Genomic DNA, 20,006 nt, shown 5'->3' on the forward strand with positions numbered 1-20,006 from the left:
CCTGCACTCTCTCACCACTTGCTTCTCTGCCCCGCACAGTTCCGGGGCCGTGCCAACCTGCACGTGTTTGAGGACTGGTGTGGCAGTTCCATCCAGCAGCTCAGGAGGAACCTCCACTTCCCACTGTACCCCCACGTGAGTGCCTGCCGGGCCTGCCTCGCTGGCCCCCTCCTGTCTCTCATCTTCCCCTACCTTCTGCCTCCTTCATATCTTTCCTTGTGTTTTTTCTGGTCCATATTCTCTCCTTTATATCTTGGACCCTCATTTTCCCTGTTCCCTTCCCAGGGATTCTTGCAATTTCTCTGCTATCCTGTGCATCATCTCAGTTTTAGGCTCTCATCGTGGCTCGCAATATAGCTCACCCAGGGCCACCACATACAGTTGTTCTGGTTGTGCACTGAACAAGGTCACCTGGACAAAGAGGCAGTTGGGAGCTGTATGTAGCCTGCAACCGCTCTGCAACCACACCCCTGGTCCCTCCCGTCTCAGTCCCCTGCTGGTCTGCCCACCAGTCCACTCTCCTCAACCTTCTCTACTTCTTCTTGGTAACAGTTTCCTTCCCCTTTCTTGGCATAGGTCCGCACAACCCTGAGGAAGCTGGCTGTGTCCCCCAAATGGACCAATTATGGCCTTCGCATCTTTGGCTACCTGCACCCCTTCACTGATGGTGAGGCCAGCCCCACAGCCCGTACGCCTTTCTCCTTCCTGCCCCAGAGTCCTGCAGCAGCCCCAGAGAACATAAGCTGTGGCTGAGAAATAAGCCTGTGATGGGCCAACTAGTCCCTGGTAGTCCCTTGTCAGGGAGAGAGGGGACATTGTGTCATGGTGCGGTCTCATCCAGCTGCCCTAGCTTGACGCTTCGCTGCCTGGTTTGCAGTCTGGAACTAGCTCGTCTCTCGACATACCGTCTTCGTCTTTGCATTGAAACCCCCACCTTACAGGGAGGGAAGCCACAGCACCAGGCCCCTGCCCTGCAGGGAATTAACACTGAGATGCAGAAAAGGCCTTCAGCTCTTCGTGCCGACGCTCTTCTTGCTCTCACCTGGAAACTCTCTCCCCCACTGCCCAGGGAAAATCCAGTTTGCCATTGCTGCCGATGACAATGCTGAATTCTGGCTGAGCCATGACGACCAGGTCTCAGGCCTTCAGCTGCTGGCCAGTGTGGGCAAGGTAGGGCTGGCCCGGCCCCAGCTCTCCCATGAGTCCCCTGTGCCAGGCCACTGGAAGGGCACCTGAGCCCATCAGGAGCCTCTCGACACCATTAGCATCTCTGGAGTGACACCAGGGAGGAAGAGGTGTAAGAGGAGCATCCTTCCTCTTGTCCCTGCCCATGCTACACAGAGGTAAACTGAGGCAAAGAAAGGCATAAGGAGCAGAGTCTGAGACTGGGAAAAGACCCCAGAAAGGCTCATCTCTGGGCAGGGACCCAGCCACCTACGTCTCTTGGGTCCTGTAGTCCTTGGTGGGTCTGAGGATTCACCCTGTGGGCTGCAGATTGTTCGGGCCCTTCCAGCAACGGCGGGCGCTCCCTGCATGGGCAGCCAGCCAGCCTCAGTGCCTCCTGCCCTCTCTTCCTCTTTCCTGCCCTCTCGCTCTTCTTCTTTCTTCTCCTGCCTGTGTCTCTCATCCTTCTTCCTATTTTCTCTCCTCTCTCTCCCCACCGCTCTAGACTGGAAAGGAGTGGACTGCTCCTGGAGAGTTTGGGAAATTCCGGAGTCAGATTTCCAAGCCGGTGAGGTAAGGGGGGAGAGTCGGCAGACACTCTTGTGAGCATCCCAAGTGCTGAGGCCAAGTCAGCGTGCGAGAGCCTACTGCAGCCCTCTCCACTACCCCAGCCTTCCTGTTCTGCGAGTGCATGTGTCTGGGCACCCACGCGTTCTGGATAAATGGAATCATCTGGCCCATCCTTGCTCATTTTATAGAGGAGGAAACTGAGGCCTAGAGAAGGGTGTGACTTACTGAAGGTCACGCAGCTATTTGGTAACACACAGGACAGGAAAACAGGTCTCCTTTCAGTCCTTGCCCTTCCTGTGTCCTCCATCCCTGGAAGCGTCCCCACCTGTCGCAGCCAGGACACTGGCTGGGAGTTCTTACAGGAGCTGTAGGAATGACCTCGCAGTGATCCCTTGGTGGACTGGAGGGAAAGGAATGCCTTTCCCAGCCAATAGTGGCAGGATTCACTTTAACATGCTGGAAAAGGGAACTTAGCCCAACTTCAGGGCGCCACCTGATGGCCTGCACATGCAGGCATGGAGCGCTTGCTACGTGCCAGCTGCCTTGCTGAGCTCAGGTGAGACCCAGCATAGTGGCTGACGACATGGACTGTCTGGGTCCAAATCCCAACTCCACCACTTATTATTTGGGTGACTTTGGGCAAATTACCCAAGATTTCTGAGCCTTGGTGTTCTCTCCTGTAAGAAGGTGTGTCAGTGCGGGTAAAGCACTTAGAACAGTGAGTGCCTGGCACGTAGTAGCTGCCCTGTCAGGGTTAGCTCTCCTTATTTCTCTGGGTTCTAACAGTTCTGCTGTGAAGCGAGTGCTGTTGTCACTCCCCTCTGATAGAGAGAAAGCCGAGGTCACACTCTTAGTGAGCGGTAGAGAGGAACTTGAACCCGGAAGGTGTCGTGGCAGGCTCCCGGGCTTCTGTGAGCCAGCAGAGAGGAACGAGGGCAGTATACAGGTGGGGGAGAGAGAGGGTGACAGGAGACAGGAGGCGGCCCGAGGAGACAGCCCTCTGATTCCCTGCTCTCCCCGCCAGCCTGTCGGCCTCCCGTAGGTACTATTTTGAGGTGCTGCACAAACAGAATGACGAGGGCGCTGACCACGTGGAAGTCGCGGTGAGTGTTCCTGCTGTTCTGCAGCTCCCAGCTCGGTTCCTAGCGCACCTGTCCCCTCGTCCCTCAGACCCTGCTTGAAATCCAGCTACGTCCAGTGTTCTACACCATCCCTCTCTCCTCTTCCAGTGGCGACAGAATGACCCTGGAGCCACGTTCACCATCGTTGACTCCCCTTCCCTGTCCCTCTTCACAAGTGAGTGCCCCAAGGTGGGGGGGAGGAGGCTGGAGCTCCAGGTGCTTGGGACGTGGGTGTGAAGGGGGTCCTGAACAAGGAGCAGAACCTGAGGGGACCTTAGGTCAGGAGTCCTTAACTCTCTATGGTCAGCAACTTCTTGGAGAACTTGCTAGAAGCTCTCTGAACCCTCGCCACAGAAAAACACCCTTGTCCACCCCCCCCCACACACAACATTTTGAATACAATTTCAAGGGAATCCAGAGATCATGAAGCTCACTCTGGATTAAAGACCTCTGAGCGAGTCCAATTCCCTATTTCACAGATGAGGCAACCATGGTTCTTGCAAAGCCATGGCCAGAGGAGAGGAAACTTTTTTTCCTGCTTTGAATTTGCAGTAGATGAACTCTTCAATTGTACTTTTCATTTTTTATCATTTTCTCAGCATTTCCATTTTTTATCATTTTCTCACTCCTATCTGGAGGGCCCACTGGAAAAAACAAAAAAACCAAAAAAACCCCCGCCCTCTACGAGCCGCTGTGGCAAGTGTAGGAGGAGCAGGCAGCTAGAACCCAGGGAGGAAGGGAAGGCAAGTGCCGGGAGTGCCAGGAGAGACCATGGGAAGTGCACCACGGTCTGCACCCAAGGTGCAGAGAGAAAGAGCCAGTCTGGGCTTCCAGGAGAGGGTGCAGTGTGGAATAGCAAGGTTGGTGGCAAGAAGTTGCTGGTGACCAAAGTAAGAGGCCACAAGGTTAGGGCAGAAGGTGCAGGTTGTGAGCTGCTGGGATGATGCAAGAGGAAGAAGGGGAAGTTGGAATTCATAGATTTCAACGTGAACCAAGAAAGGCCCAAGGCAAAGTTCACTTATGATACTAGTAAGATGGGCCAGAGGAACCAGCCTTGGGTGTAGAAGGAAAAGCTCTAGCTGAGGCTGAAGACAAGTGAACCCAGGAGGCAGAGGGCAAAGATGAGCAAGCAGCCCCCAGGGTGGGTGGGTTAGTTAGAAAAGGGAAAGAGGTAGGTGTGAGTAGACTTGAAGATAAAAATGCCAGAGGGCGGAGGGGACGGCTGCCATGAACACTAGGGGGCGCCCTGCTCATGGCTGCTGGCTGGCGTGTGTATTTGAGAGGCAGTGTGACCTGAGTGCTGAGGTTCAAAGTTGGCTTTGCCACGTCTCAGTGTGTGATCTTAGGCGAATGACTGAGATTCTCAATGCCACAGTTCCTCAGTGGTAAAATAGTAATAATAGTACATAAGTCACATGGTGGCTTTGAAGATAAAATGGGTTAATATTTGTAAGCTACTTGGAACATTGCCTGGCTTATTATTTAGTAAGTATTATTTAAGTGTTTGTTGAATAAATTAAACATACTTATAATGACAAATTCCTAGCAATAGCAGTAAAACATTTTGAGTTTACAAAAGAGTTGTCTTTTTCTAATTTATACAAAATCGTGATTTGGGCTAGCCTTGGGGCTGGCGGAGGGGTGCATAGGAGATAAGTAGCTTGAAACCACAAGTCCTGGGGGGCAGGGCTGGAGGGGAGGGGGCTGAGCACAGCTGTGCCGTACCTGCCGGGATATAGAAGCCTCGTCTGTGTCTCTTCCCTGGCCCTTGAAGGGAAGCAGCAGCTAGTTTGCTCCAGGACTCATCCTTCCCTCTGTTTTTTTCTTCCCTGGGCCAGATGAGACGGTGCTAAGGATGGATGAGGTGGGCCACATCCCACAGACAGCAGCCAGTCACACAGGCTCCCAGGACGCTCTTCCCAGAGACGAGCAGCCCCCCGCTGACATGCTGCAGCCTGACCCTCGGGACACCCTCTATCGAGGTAAGGCCATGGCCACACGCTCCTCATGCAGTCTGGGGACCATACACTGCCAGGGCCATTGGTGTTGGTGCAGAAGACGCAGAACTTGTCAGTTCCACCACAATATCCCCAAAGTCATAGAACCTTTTTTTTATTGTAGTGTAAAATATAGCGTGCATACAGAAAAGTACAAAAATACTTACGTACAATTTTGCAATTCTACCAATCATTACAGAGTGAACCTCTGTGTAACCACCACCCAGGACAAGAAATAGAACTAGAACCCGGAAGTCCCCAGGTGCCCTTCCCCAATCACAAATATCATGGTCTCTTTTCAGATTCCAGCTCTTGTCATCCAGTAACAGAAATACGTTGACACCGGGTGTTAGAACCTTAATGTGTATTACTCTTGGGAGTGTTTGCATTTTAAAAGGTGATAAAGCTCCCCCATTATTCCCCCTCCTCAAGAAAAATGACAAGTGGCAGATAAGGGGCTGCCCAACCGATGGAAGGAAATCCAGCTGTTGGTGCTGCACTCGGGTGGAGACTTTGTGGCCTCTTGGAGGTTTCTAGACCATATTGCAGCGAGCCCTGTACAGTGATTCCAAAGTGATACTGTGCCTTGTACCAGGGACTATGTCCTGAGCCCTCTGCCATGAGGGGCTCTTGAGTTCTCCCCGCCCTAAGGGTGGTGGTGGCCTCAGCTGGCAGCCTCAGCTGATGGACCTGGACCAACCGTAGCTGCCACAAGTGAATATGGAAGGTGCCTACTCAGGGCAGAGGGCTTCAGCCCTCACCCATCACCAGGAGCCTTTGTGGCTCCCAGCCAGCGCCAGTGTCAGCCCCCACACCCACCCTTGTCCTCTTCCCTTACTGTCCTCAGTGCCTCTGATCCCCAAGTCTCGCCTCCGCCACGTCCTGCCTGATTGTCCCTACAAGCCCAGCTACCTGGTGGACGGGCTCCCTTTACAGCGCTACCAAGGGCTCCGCTTTGTAAGTCTTGGTCCTGCGTGGCGGGAGAGGTCTGGGAGAGGAACTCCTGCCTGTGACTGCGGTGGGAGGTGACAAGGCTGACTCTGCCCCCCGCAACCCCATCCCACCCCAGGCTGGGGAGAACTTGTATCCCAAGACAGCCTGCCCTAGATGGAGCCTGAGAATGGGTGCTCTGCCTTAGGACCCCCTGCCTCCACCACACACACCCCAGCTCTGTCCTAGTGGTGATGTAGGACAGCCTGGCTCAGGCTCCTGCACTCTCTGCTCTGAGGGCCACACAACCCTGTCCTGCCTGGTCAGTCCCCCCAGCCAGGTGGCCAGCAGGAATTATTAAACTCCTAGTCCAGGCACTGGGGAAAATGAACTATGGAGGGAGGTTAGCGTTAGAAAACCAGGAGCCCATGTAGAGTCTGGAGAGGCAGAGTGAGCTCTAGAGAGGATTTCCAGAGAGTGCTGGAGGCAGCAAGAAAGAGGTAGGGAGTCATCACTGGGTCAGAAAATGGGTGGGTATAATTGGGAAGTTTTTGGGTGGTGGTGACCTTGAGTTGTGTTGAAGGGGGCAGAAGAAGCACTGTCATAGACAAGAGGAAGTGGTTTTTCCGGGGGTGGGAGGGCGCAGGAGGACCTGATGGCAGAGGGAGGAGGGGATGCTTTTGGCTGCAGCTGTGGGTATGAGCTGGGACGGGGAGTGAGGTTGTGTGGAGCTGGGTCAGAGCCCAGGAGAGGAGAGCAGGCATAACAGGTAGAACAGAGTCCTGGTCTGCCTAACTAGATGTTTCACTCAGAGCTCAAAGCATCCCTTCTCTCCCAGCCCAGGGCAGTTCCCTCAGAACCTTTGTGACCCCAGCCTGGGTCAGGTCCCTTGGAGCCCTCTGTGACCCCAGCCTGGGTCAGGTCCCTTGGAGCCCTCTGTGACCCCAGCCTGGGGCAGGTCCCTTGGAGCCCTCTGTGACCCCAGCCTGGGGCAGGTCCCTTGGAGCCCTCTGTGACCCCAGCCTGGGGCAGTTTTACCTGGCTGCTTGGCCTCTTGAATGTTCGATCCCACCCTTACTCCTGCTGCTGCTTTCTCTACTTCCAGATTCACCTGTCCTTTGTTTACCCCAATGACTATACCCGCTTGAGCCACATGGAGACCCATAATAAATGCTTCTACCAGGAAAATGCCTACTCCCAGGACAGGTGAGTGACACAGAATGGGGTAAGATCATGGCCTTACGGGGTCTCTCCAGGAGCCAGGAGAGCTGCCTGGACAGTGGCCACAGTGCCCTCCCAGCCTGAGGGGTCTTGCTTTTCCTGGGCATGTCACGTGCTCACAGACACACACCCTCTCACCCAGCCTCCTTCCTCCTCCACTCTAGAGCTCAGGCCACAGCTTCAGACTCCTGCGGAGACTTGCACTGGAGCCAGGGCCAATCCACCTCTCCCTTCCTCCTGCAGGTTCAGCTTCCAGGAGTACATCAGGATTGACCAGCCTGAGCAGCAGGGGCTGCAGCAGCCAGGTAGAGAGCGGCAGCTGAGACTCCCAGGTCAGGCTGATTCTGGGGGAGGTTCAGACCAGGCCAGCCCCGTCCCTGAGAAGCGTAGGTCCAAATCACAGGGCCCCTCCCCCCACACCCAAGCAGTGGGGAGTGGTGCTCCCACCTCCCCATGTCAAGCTACATCTGCAGAATCACATTTGTGACAGCATGCTGGGGTCAGCTGGAGGAGATTTGTAGCCCTGGAGATTACTTGGACCACTGGAGGGATCACTGTCCCTGGCACTGTTTGGGTAGTTCTACTGCAGAGCAGCATGGTCTACCTGTGGCCTTTCCTCCTGAGGGATTAGGGTGGCTGGACTCATTTGCTGGGTCCCTACAGGGACCAGGCGCACTTACACGCTGTATGTGTCAGTCCTCACAACAACCTCGTGGGAGAGGGTTACCGTTCTCGTTATGCAGATGAAGATGCTGGGGTTAACTGAGGTCGAGTGACTTGCCCAGGTCACACAATAAATGGCAGAGCCTGTCCTCGAGCCCAGTCTGGAACCCCGTGGTGTATCACACATGTGATTACCAGCTGCCTTGTATGTCTTGTTGGGAAAAGGCTGAAAACTCCTGATGTGAGGAATTTAACAACAGGTTTTGAGGAGAGCCTTCCAGAAGAATCCCAGTATGAAGACGTAGCAGAGGAGACCCCTGCTTCCAATGAGCAGAATGCCAGGATGCTGGAGGGGAAGCAAGTGGCCACCTCTACCCCTGGCCAGGATGTCACTGACTATCGCCTCCGGAGCCTGCGGAGACTCCTGGCTCGGCCTCGAGAGGCCCTGCTGGCACCCTCCCCCAAGCAAACCTCCACAGCGCCCTTCCCAGGGAGGACCAGCCATGTCCTAGTCCAGCAACCAGAGAAGAGAAAGAGAAAACCCAGCCCTGAGCCCAGCCAAGAGTCACCTCATTCTAACAAGTGGCCCCCAGGGCACCTGGCAGGGAACCCACCTCAAATTAAGAGACCCAGGCCCACTGGGTACAGCCCTGGAAAGGCTCTAGAGCAGTCCCAGTGGCTGAATCAAGTGGAGTCGTACATTGCAGAGCAGAGAAGGGGAGACAGGATGGAGCCTCAGGGTCCCAGAAGGGGTTGGCATGGGGAGGAGGAGGTAGTGGCCACTGTAGGCCAGGAAGGACAGGTGGAGGGGGAGGAGGAGGGGGCAGAAGAGGAGGAAGAAGAGGATATGAGCGAGGCGTTTGAATATGTGCCTGCGTTAGACCCGGTAGTAAACTGGGACCAGACCTTCAGTGTCCAGAACCTCGACTTCCAAGCCCTGAGGACTGACTGGATTGATCTGAACTGTAACACGTCTGGCAACTTGCTGCTTCCAGAGAAGGAGGCTCTGGAGGTCACGCGGGTCTTCTTGAAGAAGCTCGGCCAGCGGAGCGGGGGGTAAGGTAAAGGGCTCTCCTGGGGCTGGGGGCTGGCGGCAGGTTCCCCCTGCTGCAGAAATAGCTGGAACTTTACCCCCAACCCAGGCTCCTAGGAAGGACAAGTGCCTGGGGCCCCTGTACCTGCAGATTATCTGGACCTGTCAGATCTTTGTCCCAGCATCAGGCAAAGTTCTGAAATCCCTGGGAGCCTGGCCCAGGGCATGTGTTGAAGGCCGGGAAGGCTTGGTAGATGTGGTCCACTCCCTCAGGGAAGGAGTAAAGAGACAAACAGGCAAAACAGAGGCTAAAAAATACAAATGAAGACCCCAGGTGTGGGCTAGGAGGGCTAGAGCATGAGGCATGACTAGAGTTCTTTGCTTTTTCATTCATTCATTCAACCAAGTAACATTTTTTTAGATAAAATTCCTATACCATTAAATTCGCCATTTCAGAGTATACAGCTCAGTGGTTTTAAAAGTATATTCCCAGTGTTGGGCACCACAGTCATCTAATTCCGGAACACTGTCCTCACCTTTCAAAGAAATCCCATCCCTGGTAGTGGTTACCTTTCAGTCTTCCCTCCTCCCAGTCCCTGCAAACACTACTTTACTTTCTTTTTTTTTTTTCTTAAAAGATAACCGGTAAGGGGATCTCAACCCTTGACTTGGTGTTATCAGCACCACACTCAGCCAGTGAGCCACGGGCCGGCCCACTACTTTACTTTCTATCTCTGTAGGTTTCCCTATTCTAGCCTTTTTTTTTTTTTTGACTGGTAAGGGGATCACAACCCTCAGCATGGTGTGGTCTGCACCACGCTCAGCCAGTGAGCACACCAGCCATCCCTATATAGGATCTGAACCCATGGCCTCGGCGTTACCAGCACTGCACTCTCCCGAATGAACCACGGGGCCGGCCCACCTATTCTAGACATTTGATATAAATGGAGTTATATAACATGTGGCCTTTTGTGTCTGGCTTCTTTCACTTAGGAAAATGTTTTCAAGGTCCATCAGTGTTGTAGAATGTATCAGGTACTTCATTCCTTTGTATGGCTAAATAATATTCCATTGTACGGATATTCCACATTTGCACATCCACTCATCAGTTGGTGGACATTCTGGTTGTTTCCACTTTTAGGCTGTCACAAATACAATGCTGTCATGAGCATTCATGTACAGGTTTTTGTGTGGACGTGGTTTCAGTTCTCTTGGGTATATACCTAGAAGTACAATTGCTTGGTCCTATGCTAACTCCATGTTTAACATTTGAAGGAACTGTCAGTCCATCTTCCAAATCAGCTGCACCATTTTATGTTCCCATCAGCAGTGTCTCTATCTCCAGCAATTTTACTACGTCCTCATCAACACTTCCTGTTTTCCATTTGGTTTTGTCCTAAGTACCTGTCCTAAAGGTTGTGAAATGGTGGTTTTGATTTGCATTTCTCTAGTACCTACTGATGGTGAGCCAACCAGTCAACATGTATGTAACAACGCTTTGTGTCTTATGGACTGTTGATCTGAACAGAGCATCCTTATTAATGAGGGTCAGCTTCTCAAGGAGCTTGTTTACTGGGACTGCTCTTATTCACCTTATGTGCTCAGGTTCGTAGAGCTGTAGAAGACCTTAGAGGTCATCACACTCGGTAGGTACATTTTTACAGATGGAGGCAGTGAGCCCTAGAGAAGCTGTGCGTCTTGCCTGAGGCCATCTGGCTGGCCACTGGCAAAGCTAGGACAAAACCGGGGTCTCCTGACAACTGGCCTTGCAGGCTTCTCCCACACCATGATCCCCTCATGGTGTGGGAAGGCATTGCTCAGCCCCCCACCCTTTCTGCTGTAGGAGGTACCAGCTACAGCGCATTGTGAACGTGGAGAAGCGTCAGGACCAGCTGCGTGGGGGGCGCTACTTCCTGGAGCTGGAACTGCTAGAACAAGGCACGCGCCTGGTGCGGCTCTCTGAGTACGTGTCTGTGCGAGGCTGGCAGGGCATCGACCCGGCTGGTGGGCAGGAGACTGATGCCCGGAACCTGCAGGGCCTGGTCTGGGACCCACATCAGCATCGGAGACGTGTCCTGAATGCCCAGGCCCCAGACCCCAAGCTGTGCTGGCCCCAGGGTTTCTCCTGGAATCACCGAGCCGTGGTCCACTTTGTCGTGCCTGGTAAGCCCCAACCCGAGCCTGGGCATTGTCAACAGGTAGCAGTCCTAACAATGATACGAGCACTGATTCAATCTCACAAGAACTAGTGAGAGAGGCCACTTTACAGTTGAGGAAATTAAGGCTCACAAAAGAAAAGCAATGAGTTTCAGGTTACATGGCTAGTAAATACTGACTTGTAGGCCAGGGCTCTTTCTCTCATACTAGGTTTCCGGGTTGGGTGTGATGATCTACTGGGTTGGGGTACAGGGTGTTACAACTGGTCTGGGGTTACGAGACAGGGAGGGTGTGTAATAGGGTGAGTTAGCTGGTTTTTACACTGAGAAAGGGTAGGACTGGAACTAAAGAGTGGTGACAAGATAGCAGGGTTTGATTGTTGGGGCGTGGCATGGTTACCATGAGCAAGCTGGGGAGAAACCAGCCCAGGGCCTGCTGGTGGGGCCTGGTGGGATGGGTATGCAGGGGCAGGAGGCAGAGGCCCCTTTAACTGGCAAGCTGTCCCCTGCCTTTGTGTGTCTGTGTCGCACTGCTAACAGCTCCCAGGGTCCTATTGTCCCCTGAGCAGAGGTCTGCTGGGGCTCCTGGCTCGTGCTGGAACTGGAGGGGAGCTGCTGCTGTTGCCTTCCCTCTGATTCTTTCTCCCCATCTGCCCACTGGGGCAGTGAAGAACCAGGCGCGCTGGGTGCAGCAATTCATCAGCGACATGGAAAACCTGTTCCAGGTCACCAATGACCCATACTTCAACATCATCATCACCGACTACAGCAGTGAGGACATGGATGTCGAGATGGCCCTGAAGAGGTCCAAGCTGCCGAGGTGGGGAGCACCCCTGGCCAGGATGCAGCCTGGTCTGTCTCCTTCCTGAGGTCCTGGGACTGCTGGGTCCAGGGTGGAGTCAGAACTCCCACCCAGCTTTCCTAATTCCCAATCTCCAGAGGACTTGCCCGCCCATAATCCCATGCCAGGAGACACATCATCGCTATTCTTTGCCTGCCCACTTCCTGCAGGGGACCACCACAGCAGAGTCCTGACACTCAGCCCCTCACTTCTCTCTTCTTCTTGCAGCTACCAGTACGCAAAGCTAAGTGGGAACTTTGAGCGCTCAGCTGGACTTCAGGCTGGCATAGACCTGGTGAAGGTGAGTGGCCTGGGAGGGCTTGAGAGGTGTGATTAAGGACTCGTTAAGAGGCAGAGGGACATTTGAGGTGTGTAAGGTAGTCAGCTCCCCAGGGAGGAAGGGAACAAGGACACAGGGTGCCTTTCTGCTGTGCCGCAGGGCAGTGCTTGGCAGAACTAAGCAAATGACAGTGGAGCATTTCCCAGTCGTCCAGAGTTGGGGGTGGTGTGGAATTCATCTCCGATGGTAGGACCTGTGCTGTCTGCCCAGTGCTGTGGGGGTCTGCCCAGCAGTCAGCTGTGTGAGCTGTGGCAGTTGCTGCAGTAGGGAAGAGCTAAGGTTCTCCTGGAGAGCTGCCTGGCCCGCTAGCACAGGCAACTCTGTCCTTGGACTCTGCTGACCCTGCCACCTCTGTCCCAGGACCCGCACAGCATCATCTTCCTCTGTGACCTCCACATCCACTTCCCAGCTGCAGTCATCGATGCTATCAGGAAGCACTGTGTGGAGGGCAGGATGGCCTTCGCGCCCATGGTGATGAGACTGCACTGCGGTGCCACCCCCCAGCAGCCTGAGGGTGAGCCTGCCTGGGACGAGGGAGGGAGCAGAGACCTCTCTGGCCTTAACCCCAGAGCTGGAAACAGTCGCGTCCACAGACGCCAGTATCCTCCCCCGCCCAGCCCTCCTGTGGCCTCTGCTCCCCTGGACAGCCCACCAGAGAAGTCCAGGCTGTGCCGACGGCCACAGCAGCAGATGCAGCAGTGAACATTTCCTGCCCATCTTCCCTTCACTCATTCATCCCACATTTACTAAGCACTTACTATGTGCCAGGCCCTGTGCCCCTGAGAAGATACAGAGATGGAAAGACAGCCTCCCTGTACATGGAAAGGGAGGTGGACACGTAAGTGACGCAGCAGTGCCTTCAGCGACTGCCATTGTCAATCCCCTTTGTAGGGCTGTCAGCAGCCCGGGATGCTGCCTAGAAGGACGGCTGCTTTCGCTGAGCTCTGAACCTCAGTGAGGGACTTGTTCAGCTACGACAGTTTTCAGCCTCAGTCAGCCCCATCTTGCAGAAAAGGCTCTAGGAGCACAGCCCAGAGCCTTTGTCATTCCTTCCTCCTGGCCCCAGGCCCACCTCACCTGCAGCCTCTTGTCTGTCCACAGGCTACTGGGAGGTGAATGGATTCGGACTGCTCGGCATCTACAAGTCAGACCTGGACAACATCGGGGGCATGAACACCAAGGAGTTCCGAGACCGCTGGGGCGGCGAAGACTGGGAGCTGCTGGACAGGTGACTGGAGACGGAGGGAGGCGAGAGACTGCTGCAGTTCCATCCCATCGGGTGCTCTGCGGAGGGGACAGGGCTGGTGTGAAAATCAAAGTGCCTGGCAAACAATCAAAAAGTGTTGAGCCACCCAGACGTCCACAGTGATGTTCTCAGCACCAAGCAAGGTGCTGCGGGGGGTATGACTGCATTCTCCCCGGCCGATGGTAGCCCTCCTCCCCACCGTGCCGCCTGGAGGAGGAGCCTGAGTCATGGGAAGGGGTAAGGGAGACACGGGCAAAGGGTAAGGAAGGACGTTGAGGCCAGCAAAAGAAACAGTGTGGAGGGGCACGCCGGTTAGCTCAGCTGGTGACGGTGTGGTGCTGGTAACACCACGGTCCAGGGTTCAATCCCTGTACTGGCCAGCCACCCATCAACCAAGAAACAAATAAAAAAGACGTTGTGGACTATTAAAAGGCAACAAGCTATCCAGGAGGTTCGGGGTCCCTGGAAGCCAAGGGGGAGGGGTTTTGGGGAAGAGGAACAGTCAGTGGTATGAAGAATCTCAGAGGAGGACGAGAACGGAGGAGGAGCTGCAGACCTGGCAGGTGGGCGAGGAGAGGTGTCTCAGCAGGGAGCAGGGCTGGGAGTGACACCGGGTCGTAGGAGAGTGAGGGACATGCGGCAGTGAGCAAGTGAGATCTGTGACTGTGTGAGGCCCTCCTTCGAAAAGCCTGCTGCCAGGAGAGGGGAGGCAGCGAGGGCGAGAAGGGACAGAAACGGCCTCATTGCGGGTGCGGTGACCAGACGAGGGGGCAAGGCTGGGTGAAGAGTGCGGGGCAGGGGTCTCGGCCAGGGAGACACATGCTTCCTCCCGTAAGACGGGGCAGGTGCAGCCACCAGTCACTGGGTGCCTGAATCACACGCTTACCCCTCCCCAAACCTCTGAGGCAGGGGTGACTACCTCCAACTTGCCCCGGATCTCACTCACTCAAGTGCCAGAGGCTTAAAAACTGGGCCTGTGTGTTTTTCCCGTAGAGGGGAGGGAGCAAAGGCAAATGACAGCATGAAGCGAATTTAAGGTGAAAAGGAGGGGAGTTGAGGGAATGTTTACCAAATAACTCGGATCTCATAAAGCTAGATCAAAGTAGATCCCAAAGTGGATGGAAACCGTGACTCAGGAAGGCCGTTGGGCGGCAGCCCGCAGGTTGGCTCTTGGTGCTGGCTCTGCTTGCATGCAGACCTCCCATCTCCTGAGGCCAATGACAGGGACACTGCTTCTCATTCTAGCAACTGGCAGCCCTGCCGGAGTGCCAGCCTCCTGTGAGAGGGACTTGCCGCAGGCTGTGACTTAGGAAGGGAATGGGGGCAGGGCCTGGAGAGGGCGCCTGCCCCAGCCCTCAGCTCCACCAGACATGACGCTGTGTCCCTGTAGGCTGAGTTCCAGTCACCGGGCACGCGTGTGTGTTGGTGACTGTGCTGAGCTCTTTTCATCCATCTTCCCAAGTCTTCGCCACCACCTCTAACATGTATACGTATACACACACGAAATTATTACCCTCTTTCTAGAGATCAGCAAACAGGCTCTGAGAGGTGACATGACTTACCCGGTCATGGAGTGGGACTCAAACCCGGGCTGTCTGGCTTCAGGGCCCGCACTCCTTCGCCTGCATCCGCCTCCTCTGCCCATGGGAAGTGAGCAGAGGGTGGAGGGTCGGGGCTTGCCATGGATGGGGCAGGGTGGGCCTCGGGGCCTGGGCCGCGCCCCGCTCGCTTCTGTGGGCTCATCCTGCTCCTCCCTCGGCAGGATCCTCCAAGCAGGCCTGGAAGTGGAACGTCTCTCCCTGAGGAATTTCTTCCATCACTTCCATTCCAAGCGGGGCATGTGGAACCGCCGTCAAATGAAGATGCTGTGATCGCGAGGGGCGGCCCGCTGGACCATGGCACCCTGCTCCTGGACTTGCAGTTGCTTCCCGGGACCCCGTTGGCTGCTGGTGGGGAGTGGAGCAGGGCCTTGGCTCACAGCTCACTCCACCGCCTGGACCTCCACAGGGGAGGACTTTGGGAGAGAGGCTGGGGGGCCGGTCGTTCAGTCCTGAGAAGGACGCGGCCATGAGGTCAAAGAGGGAGAGACCTGCTTGAGTGATGCCATCCATCTCCACAAAGGTCGTTCCAACCTCCACCCAGCGCTCCTCACAGGAGGATAGACCGGGAACTGGAAACTCTTCTGTTGGACATATTTTATTGGGTTTTTTTTTTTTTTTTTTTTTTTTTTTAACACAAAACCAGAACTGCTGTCCAGACCCAGCATTGACTGTGTGGGGTGGGGAGAGGGAGTTGTGGTTGGGGGCGTGTCCCCACCCGCAGACCTCACACCCACTGCTGTGTAGTGGTATGTCCCTTGGGCACTATCCCTCTCTGAGGGGCTGGCCCCACTAGGAGCAGTTCTCAGCTCTGCCCCAGGCTCGTGCCTTCCAGAGACACGCACATCTCTCCTGGTAGCCACTGAACATCTGGCCACCAATTAGGGCATTAACTTTCCCCTCGAGAGGGCACTAACTTCAGACCAGAAGCACAGAATGGGCGGGCAGTGGGCTGTACACCCTCCAGTGTCGGCACACGGGCCATGCAGGACAGGCAGGGCGTGCAGGGCAAGGGGAGTAGCCTTTCCCTTCCGGCTCTCCTGGGAGGTGAGGCCTCTGGAAGATTGGAAAGAGGGTGTGGACGTGATCTGTCAGCATGGCTTAGATGAGAAGAGAGGCTGGGTTAGGCAGAGAGGCATGAAGAGGGGGTGGACGACTTGGGTATCTCCAGCCCACCTCCCCTGGGAACTTGCCTCCTGCAGGGAGGACCCCCCCCACCTGGCCCTGCATGGAAGAGGAGGAGGGGCCGGGGAGCAGGGGGCAAGGTGGGAGGTTTGGGGAGGTTGAGGATGGCACTCTGAGATGTCTTCCCCAAGTGGAAGGGAACAGGGGCAGGAGGAACTGAAAAGTGAGGCAGTTTCAGGGAAAATAGCTCTTGGCCTTTTTAGTCTCCAGCCCCCCTTGTGTCACCTGATGGTCACGCACTTGCACTGATAATCCCCGGGTGCTTTTGTGGCTGGGGATTTCTCTACTGTGCTGTTGCTGAATTCACCCATGGTGCATTTGACACTGTGGCTTGAACTCCAGAGTCTGTTGAGGGAGGTGAGCACGGAGCCTCCCTGCCACGAAGGAGGGTTTAAGGAGGGTGTGGCAGGGCCCCGGAGACCAGCAGCTGAGCCCAAGCCCGTGCTGTGACAGTGCATACCACAGCATTTGCTGTTGCAAGGTCTACCTAGTGGGCTCTGCATTCACCAAGAGCACAAGCTTGGCATATGGGACAATGGAGCCCATGAGAACCTTCTGGGGTTTGGGGAGGTTCCCTGCCTCCCTCTAAGGAATTAGGAAGGACAAAGACTTTTCAATTAAGAGGTTGTGGCTTATGGATGCCATATTGCTCACTGGGCTATGGGTTTTTTCTGGCCCTGCTCAGGTGCACTGCCCTCTGGAAAGGGCTCACAGGGAGTAGGCCAGGGCTGTAGTTGGCCAGCCCCAGGGTGCCAGGTTTCTTTCTGGGGCCTCTGTCATCCTTGGGCATTGGACTGGAAGACGGGAGCCAGCCCCCCTGCCCTGCCCTCCACCGTGCCTCTGGGCCAGTGCCTTGTGTCTGGTGTTTGTTACCTCCACACCATCTGCCTTAAGGGGAGGGCCTGGCCTGGCCCCTACTCTGTAGGGAAGTGTCTTGGGGGGGAGGGGGGAGGGGGGAGTGGGATAGTGGGAGGAAAAGCGTTAAATACAGCATTTTCTTAGAAAAACAGACGGCTCTTGTGTTTTCCTGTTGCCCATTCAGGGTGGGAGAGGATTGAGCTGAGGGGCCTGGGGATCACGTCTCTGTCCCCCAGCCTGCCTCTGGACATTCCAGGGACCCTCCCATACCACCTCCACCCTGTACCATAACTTAGTTTGGTGCCTGCTGCATGGGGAACAGCCTTCTTGGTGTCGTGGCTTACTCAGGAAGGGGACAACATTGTCCTGTCTGAGGAGCTCATAATCTAGTGAGTAGACCAGATGTGTTCCATTCAGCAGGTGAATGGAGGTTGGTGCTGTCAGTTGAGAAAGGCTGTGGCTGCCCTGGGTGTAAAAGGCTCGATATGGAGGCAGGATGGGTTGGAGAGCAACGGAGAGGAGGCAAGGCGAGGCTTCCTCTCAAATGGAAGGCAATCTAAGAATCACTTCTGCTTGGGCTGGGGACACCCTGTCCATGCTTTACAGGGACAGGCTTACCTTCCCAGTTTTATTTGACTGAGGCAAAGATCAAAATTAGTTTGAATTCCTTAAGAGGCACTGACAGTGTGAAAGCCAGTATGGGTTCGTAGTAGATTCTTAAAAAGGACGGTGCATGTGTGCGTCTGTCCAGAGTAGACTAATCTTCAGTTGACAGAGCAGATGATAATAATAAGCCCAAGGTATCTGGGGCCAGGAAAGCTGACTCAGTGGGACCCACAGGGGCAGGGGTGATTTAAAAGCCTCTCTCTCCAGGCCTGGGGTGTGTTCCTTTGAGCCCCTTCCAGGACACAGACGGAGGGGGCACCCAGAGCCCAGCCCAGATACTGCACCCTCAGGACTTAAGACAAAAAGAAGGAATCTGAGTGGATTTGCAGAAGCCTTTATGGATGGAAATCATCCCATTTTACAGAAGGGGAAACAGGCTTGGAGCAGCAGGAAGAAATGGGGTGGAGTCACAACCAGAGTCCTTAAGCTGGGCAGACCTGGCCTGAGGCAGACATGCCTTAGGTCCAGGAGATGCAGCCAGGCGGGAAAGGTTGGCAGTACCTGAGCATGAGCTCAGGACTCCAGACCAAGATGGAGTTCACTTAGACCAGTAAAGTATCACATCTGAATCAGGTGCTGTGGGTAGGAAGCAAGGGCATCTACGCTGCCCTTTGAGAAGCTCTGCCAGGGCCTGTGGAGAGTGCCCGTCAGCCTGGCAGGTGAGGGAGGAGGAGGCAGAGGCAGGTCCAGGGCCTGTACCTGAGGGGAAGCAGAGACGAGGCGGTGAGGGCAGGGCAGGCAGAGCTCCTCTGAGCCGGTGTGCGCGTCTCACCTGGCCGTCTTACTGAAATGCACACGTGCATTCATTCAGTTGGTCTGGGCGGCCTGAGACTGCATTTCCAGCAAGCTCCTGGGGGTTTTGTTGACGCTGCTGGCCCGAGGACCATAGACTGAGTAGCAAGAACTGCTAGCCAATGCCAAGGAAAAATCCACATCTCCGTCCTTCCTCTTGCCAGAGTGGCAGAGCCAACCACTAACCACGTCGCCTCCCACCCCCACCCCCCTGCAGGCTATGAGAAAAGTCTGAGCCTGAGACCAAGAGGAGAGTCGTTCATTAACAGAGCAAAGGAGGCTTTGGTCAGGCCTTTTTGGGGGGATGTGGGGGAGCTGGCGGGTACAGGGATCTGAACTCTTGACCTTGGTGTTATAACGTGGTCAGGCCTCACTGAGTCCCAACCGAAGCTCTTCAAGATCCCCTCCTTGCCCGAAGATCTATAAGCCTTCCTCTTTTCCTTAGCAAGGGATCTGTCTCTGACCCCAAAGCCCCAGAGGTGAAGGAAGGGCCACCTGGGCAGCCCTTGGGCCTGGGGACCTCCCCCCTTCTCCCTCACCTGGGTCCCAGGCTGTGTTCAGAGAGGATTCCTTGAAGCCCTGGCAGCCAGGAACCCAGTCCTCTGTGCCCCGAAGGCCGTGATGAAAACGTTGATGACCACTGTGATGAAGACCAAGGTGGTGGTGGTGTCGTTGAGCTGATTTAGTCTCCACTGCTTTTCCACCTCGTTCAGGTTCAGCTGCGCTGTGGAGAAGGGGGGTGGGCGGCGAGGGGCAGGGTGGCCCCACGGCCTGCAGCTTCCCTCACGACATCCCCTGGGGCTTGGAGAAGCCTGGCACTTCCGAGTCCCATGTGGCAGAAACCAGGGGACGTGCGGTCCTGGGCTGAAATGCCTTTGCCCTCACTGACTGGCACGTGGGGCACCCCACGGCACTTCATAGAATCAGGCTCGGGGACTTGTGCTGGCTCTTCTGAGAGGGGCGAGGGCTCACAAGAGAGGCCCCAAGGGACTCTGCTATCAGTTAGGGAGGATCATGGCGTGTCTGCTCTCAGGGATGGCGGCAGGTGGGGCAGGGTGCCGCCCTCGCTGTGTGGGAGGTGTGATTTGGGCACTCGGGTGCGGAGGGCTGACACTAGATTAGTGCGGGGTGCAGGAGCCTGTGCTCATGCGGGTGGTGCAGGGAAGCGCGGGGCTTTTCCTCCCACCCAGGGCACCGAGGCAGGGACCTGACGCCAGGCCCAGCTCCTCACCAATGACCATGAGGAGGATTCCGACGACCACCTGCAGGAACAGAGAGATGCTGAGGAGGGTGACCAGGGTGGCGTAGTAATGAGAGGAGGGCCCCTGTTCCAGCACCGCCTTCAGCCGTGTGGCATTGGACATGAAGAGAGCCACGTCCAGCATGCTCTCTGCCACGCTCTTCTTGGTGGCATAATGGTTCAGGTTGATGGGTAGGTTCCTCCTGGGGTTGGAGCTCCCAGGCTGCAAGAGAGAAAGCACAGTCTTAGCTAGGAAGCTCTGGAGAAAAGCAGTTGAAAGATAGGAAAGAGGAGAGAGGCTTTAAAGCTCTTTCCAAACCAGGTGGGCACTTAGGACAAGGAACGCCCTTCGTGGAGGGTCACCTCTTCACTCGTGTCTTCATGC

General features: G+C 55.4%; 2 protein-coding genes across 2 annotated transcripts in view; one reads left to right on the forward strand and one right to left on the reverse strand.

The window, feature by feature from the left end:
- Positions 1 to 15,155, forward strand: part of B4GALNT3 (beta-1,4-N-acetyl-galactosaminyltransferase 3) — an 87,990-nt gene extending 72,835 nt beyond the window's left edge. Inside the window, exons 4-20 of the mRNA XM_063113999.1 lie at positions 40 to 135; positions 577 to 667; positions 1,070 to 1,170; positions 1,670 to 1,737; positions 2,759 to 2,837; positions 2,964 to 3,030; positions 4,694 to 4,837; positions 5,700 to 5,809; positions 6,888 to 6,988; positions 7,247 to 7,308; positions 7,927 to 8,722; positions 10,543 to 10,862; positions 11,522 to 11,675; positions 11,925 to 11,997; positions 12,397 to 12,550; positions 13,138 to 13,264; positions 15,045 to 15,155. Coding sequence (XP_062970069.1) covers positions 40 to 135; positions 577 to 667; positions 1,070 to 1,170; positions 1,670 to 1,737; positions 2,759 to 2,837; positions 2,964 to 3,030; positions 4,694 to 4,837; positions 5,700 to 5,809; positions 6,888 to 6,988; positions 7,247 to 7,308; positions 7,927 to 8,722; positions 10,543 to 10,862; positions 11,522 to 11,675; positions 11,925 to 11,997; positions 12,397 to 12,550; positions 13,138 to 13,264; positions 15,045 to 15,153 — 2,652 coding nt within the window. The 3' untranslated portion in view covers positions 15,154 to 15,155. The remainder of the gene's footprint in view (positions 1 to 39; positions 136 to 576; positions 668 to 1,069; positions 1,171 to 1,669; positions 1,738 to 2,758; positions 2,838 to 2,963; positions 3,031 to 4,693; positions 4,838 to 5,699; positions 5,810 to 6,887; positions 6,989 to 7,246; positions 7,309 to 7,926; positions 8,723 to 10,542; positions 10,863 to 11,521; positions 11,676 to 11,924; positions 11,998 to 12,396; positions 12,551 to 13,137; positions 13,265 to 15,044) is intronic.
- Positions 15,156 to 18,219: 3,064 nt separating this feature from the next.
- NINJ2 (ninjurin 2) lies at positions 18,220 to 19,781 on the reverse strand. The gene is made up of 3 exons (XM_063103622.1): positions 19,613 to 19,781; positions 18,921 to 19,105; positions 18,220 to 18,288 (listed from the first exon to the last, which is right to left on the reverse strand). The coding sequence occupies exons 1-2, from the start codon at positions 19,764 to 19,766 to the stop codon at positions 18,939 to 18,941; spliced, it is 321 nt and encodes a 106-aa protein (XP_062959692.1). The 5' UTR covers positions 19,767 to 19,781; the 3' UTR covers positions 18,220 to 18,288; positions 18,921 to 18,938.
- Between the last annotated feature and the right edge of the window lie 225 nt (positions 19,782 to 20,006).

This window comes from Cynocephalus volans, chromosome 1 (assembly GCF_027409185.1).
Source record: "Cynocephalus volans isolate mCynVol1 chromosome 1, mCynVol1.pri, whole genome shotgun sequence".
In the NCBI taxonomy this organism is placed as follows: Eukaryota; Metazoa; Chordata; class Mammalia; order Dermoptera; family Cynocephalidae; genus Cynocephalus; species Cynocephalus volans.

Excerpts from the sequence above, each read along its gene's own strand:
- NINJ2 (XM_063103622.1), bottom strand. The coding sequence starts at position 19,766 with ATGCTGGACGTGGCTCTCTTCATGTCCAATGCCACACGGCTGAAGGCG. Across the intron at positions 19,106-19,612 it reads AATCCTCCTCATGGTCATTG|CGCAGCTGAACCTGAACGAG; the intron begins GTGAGGAGCTGG and ends CCTTCTCCACAG.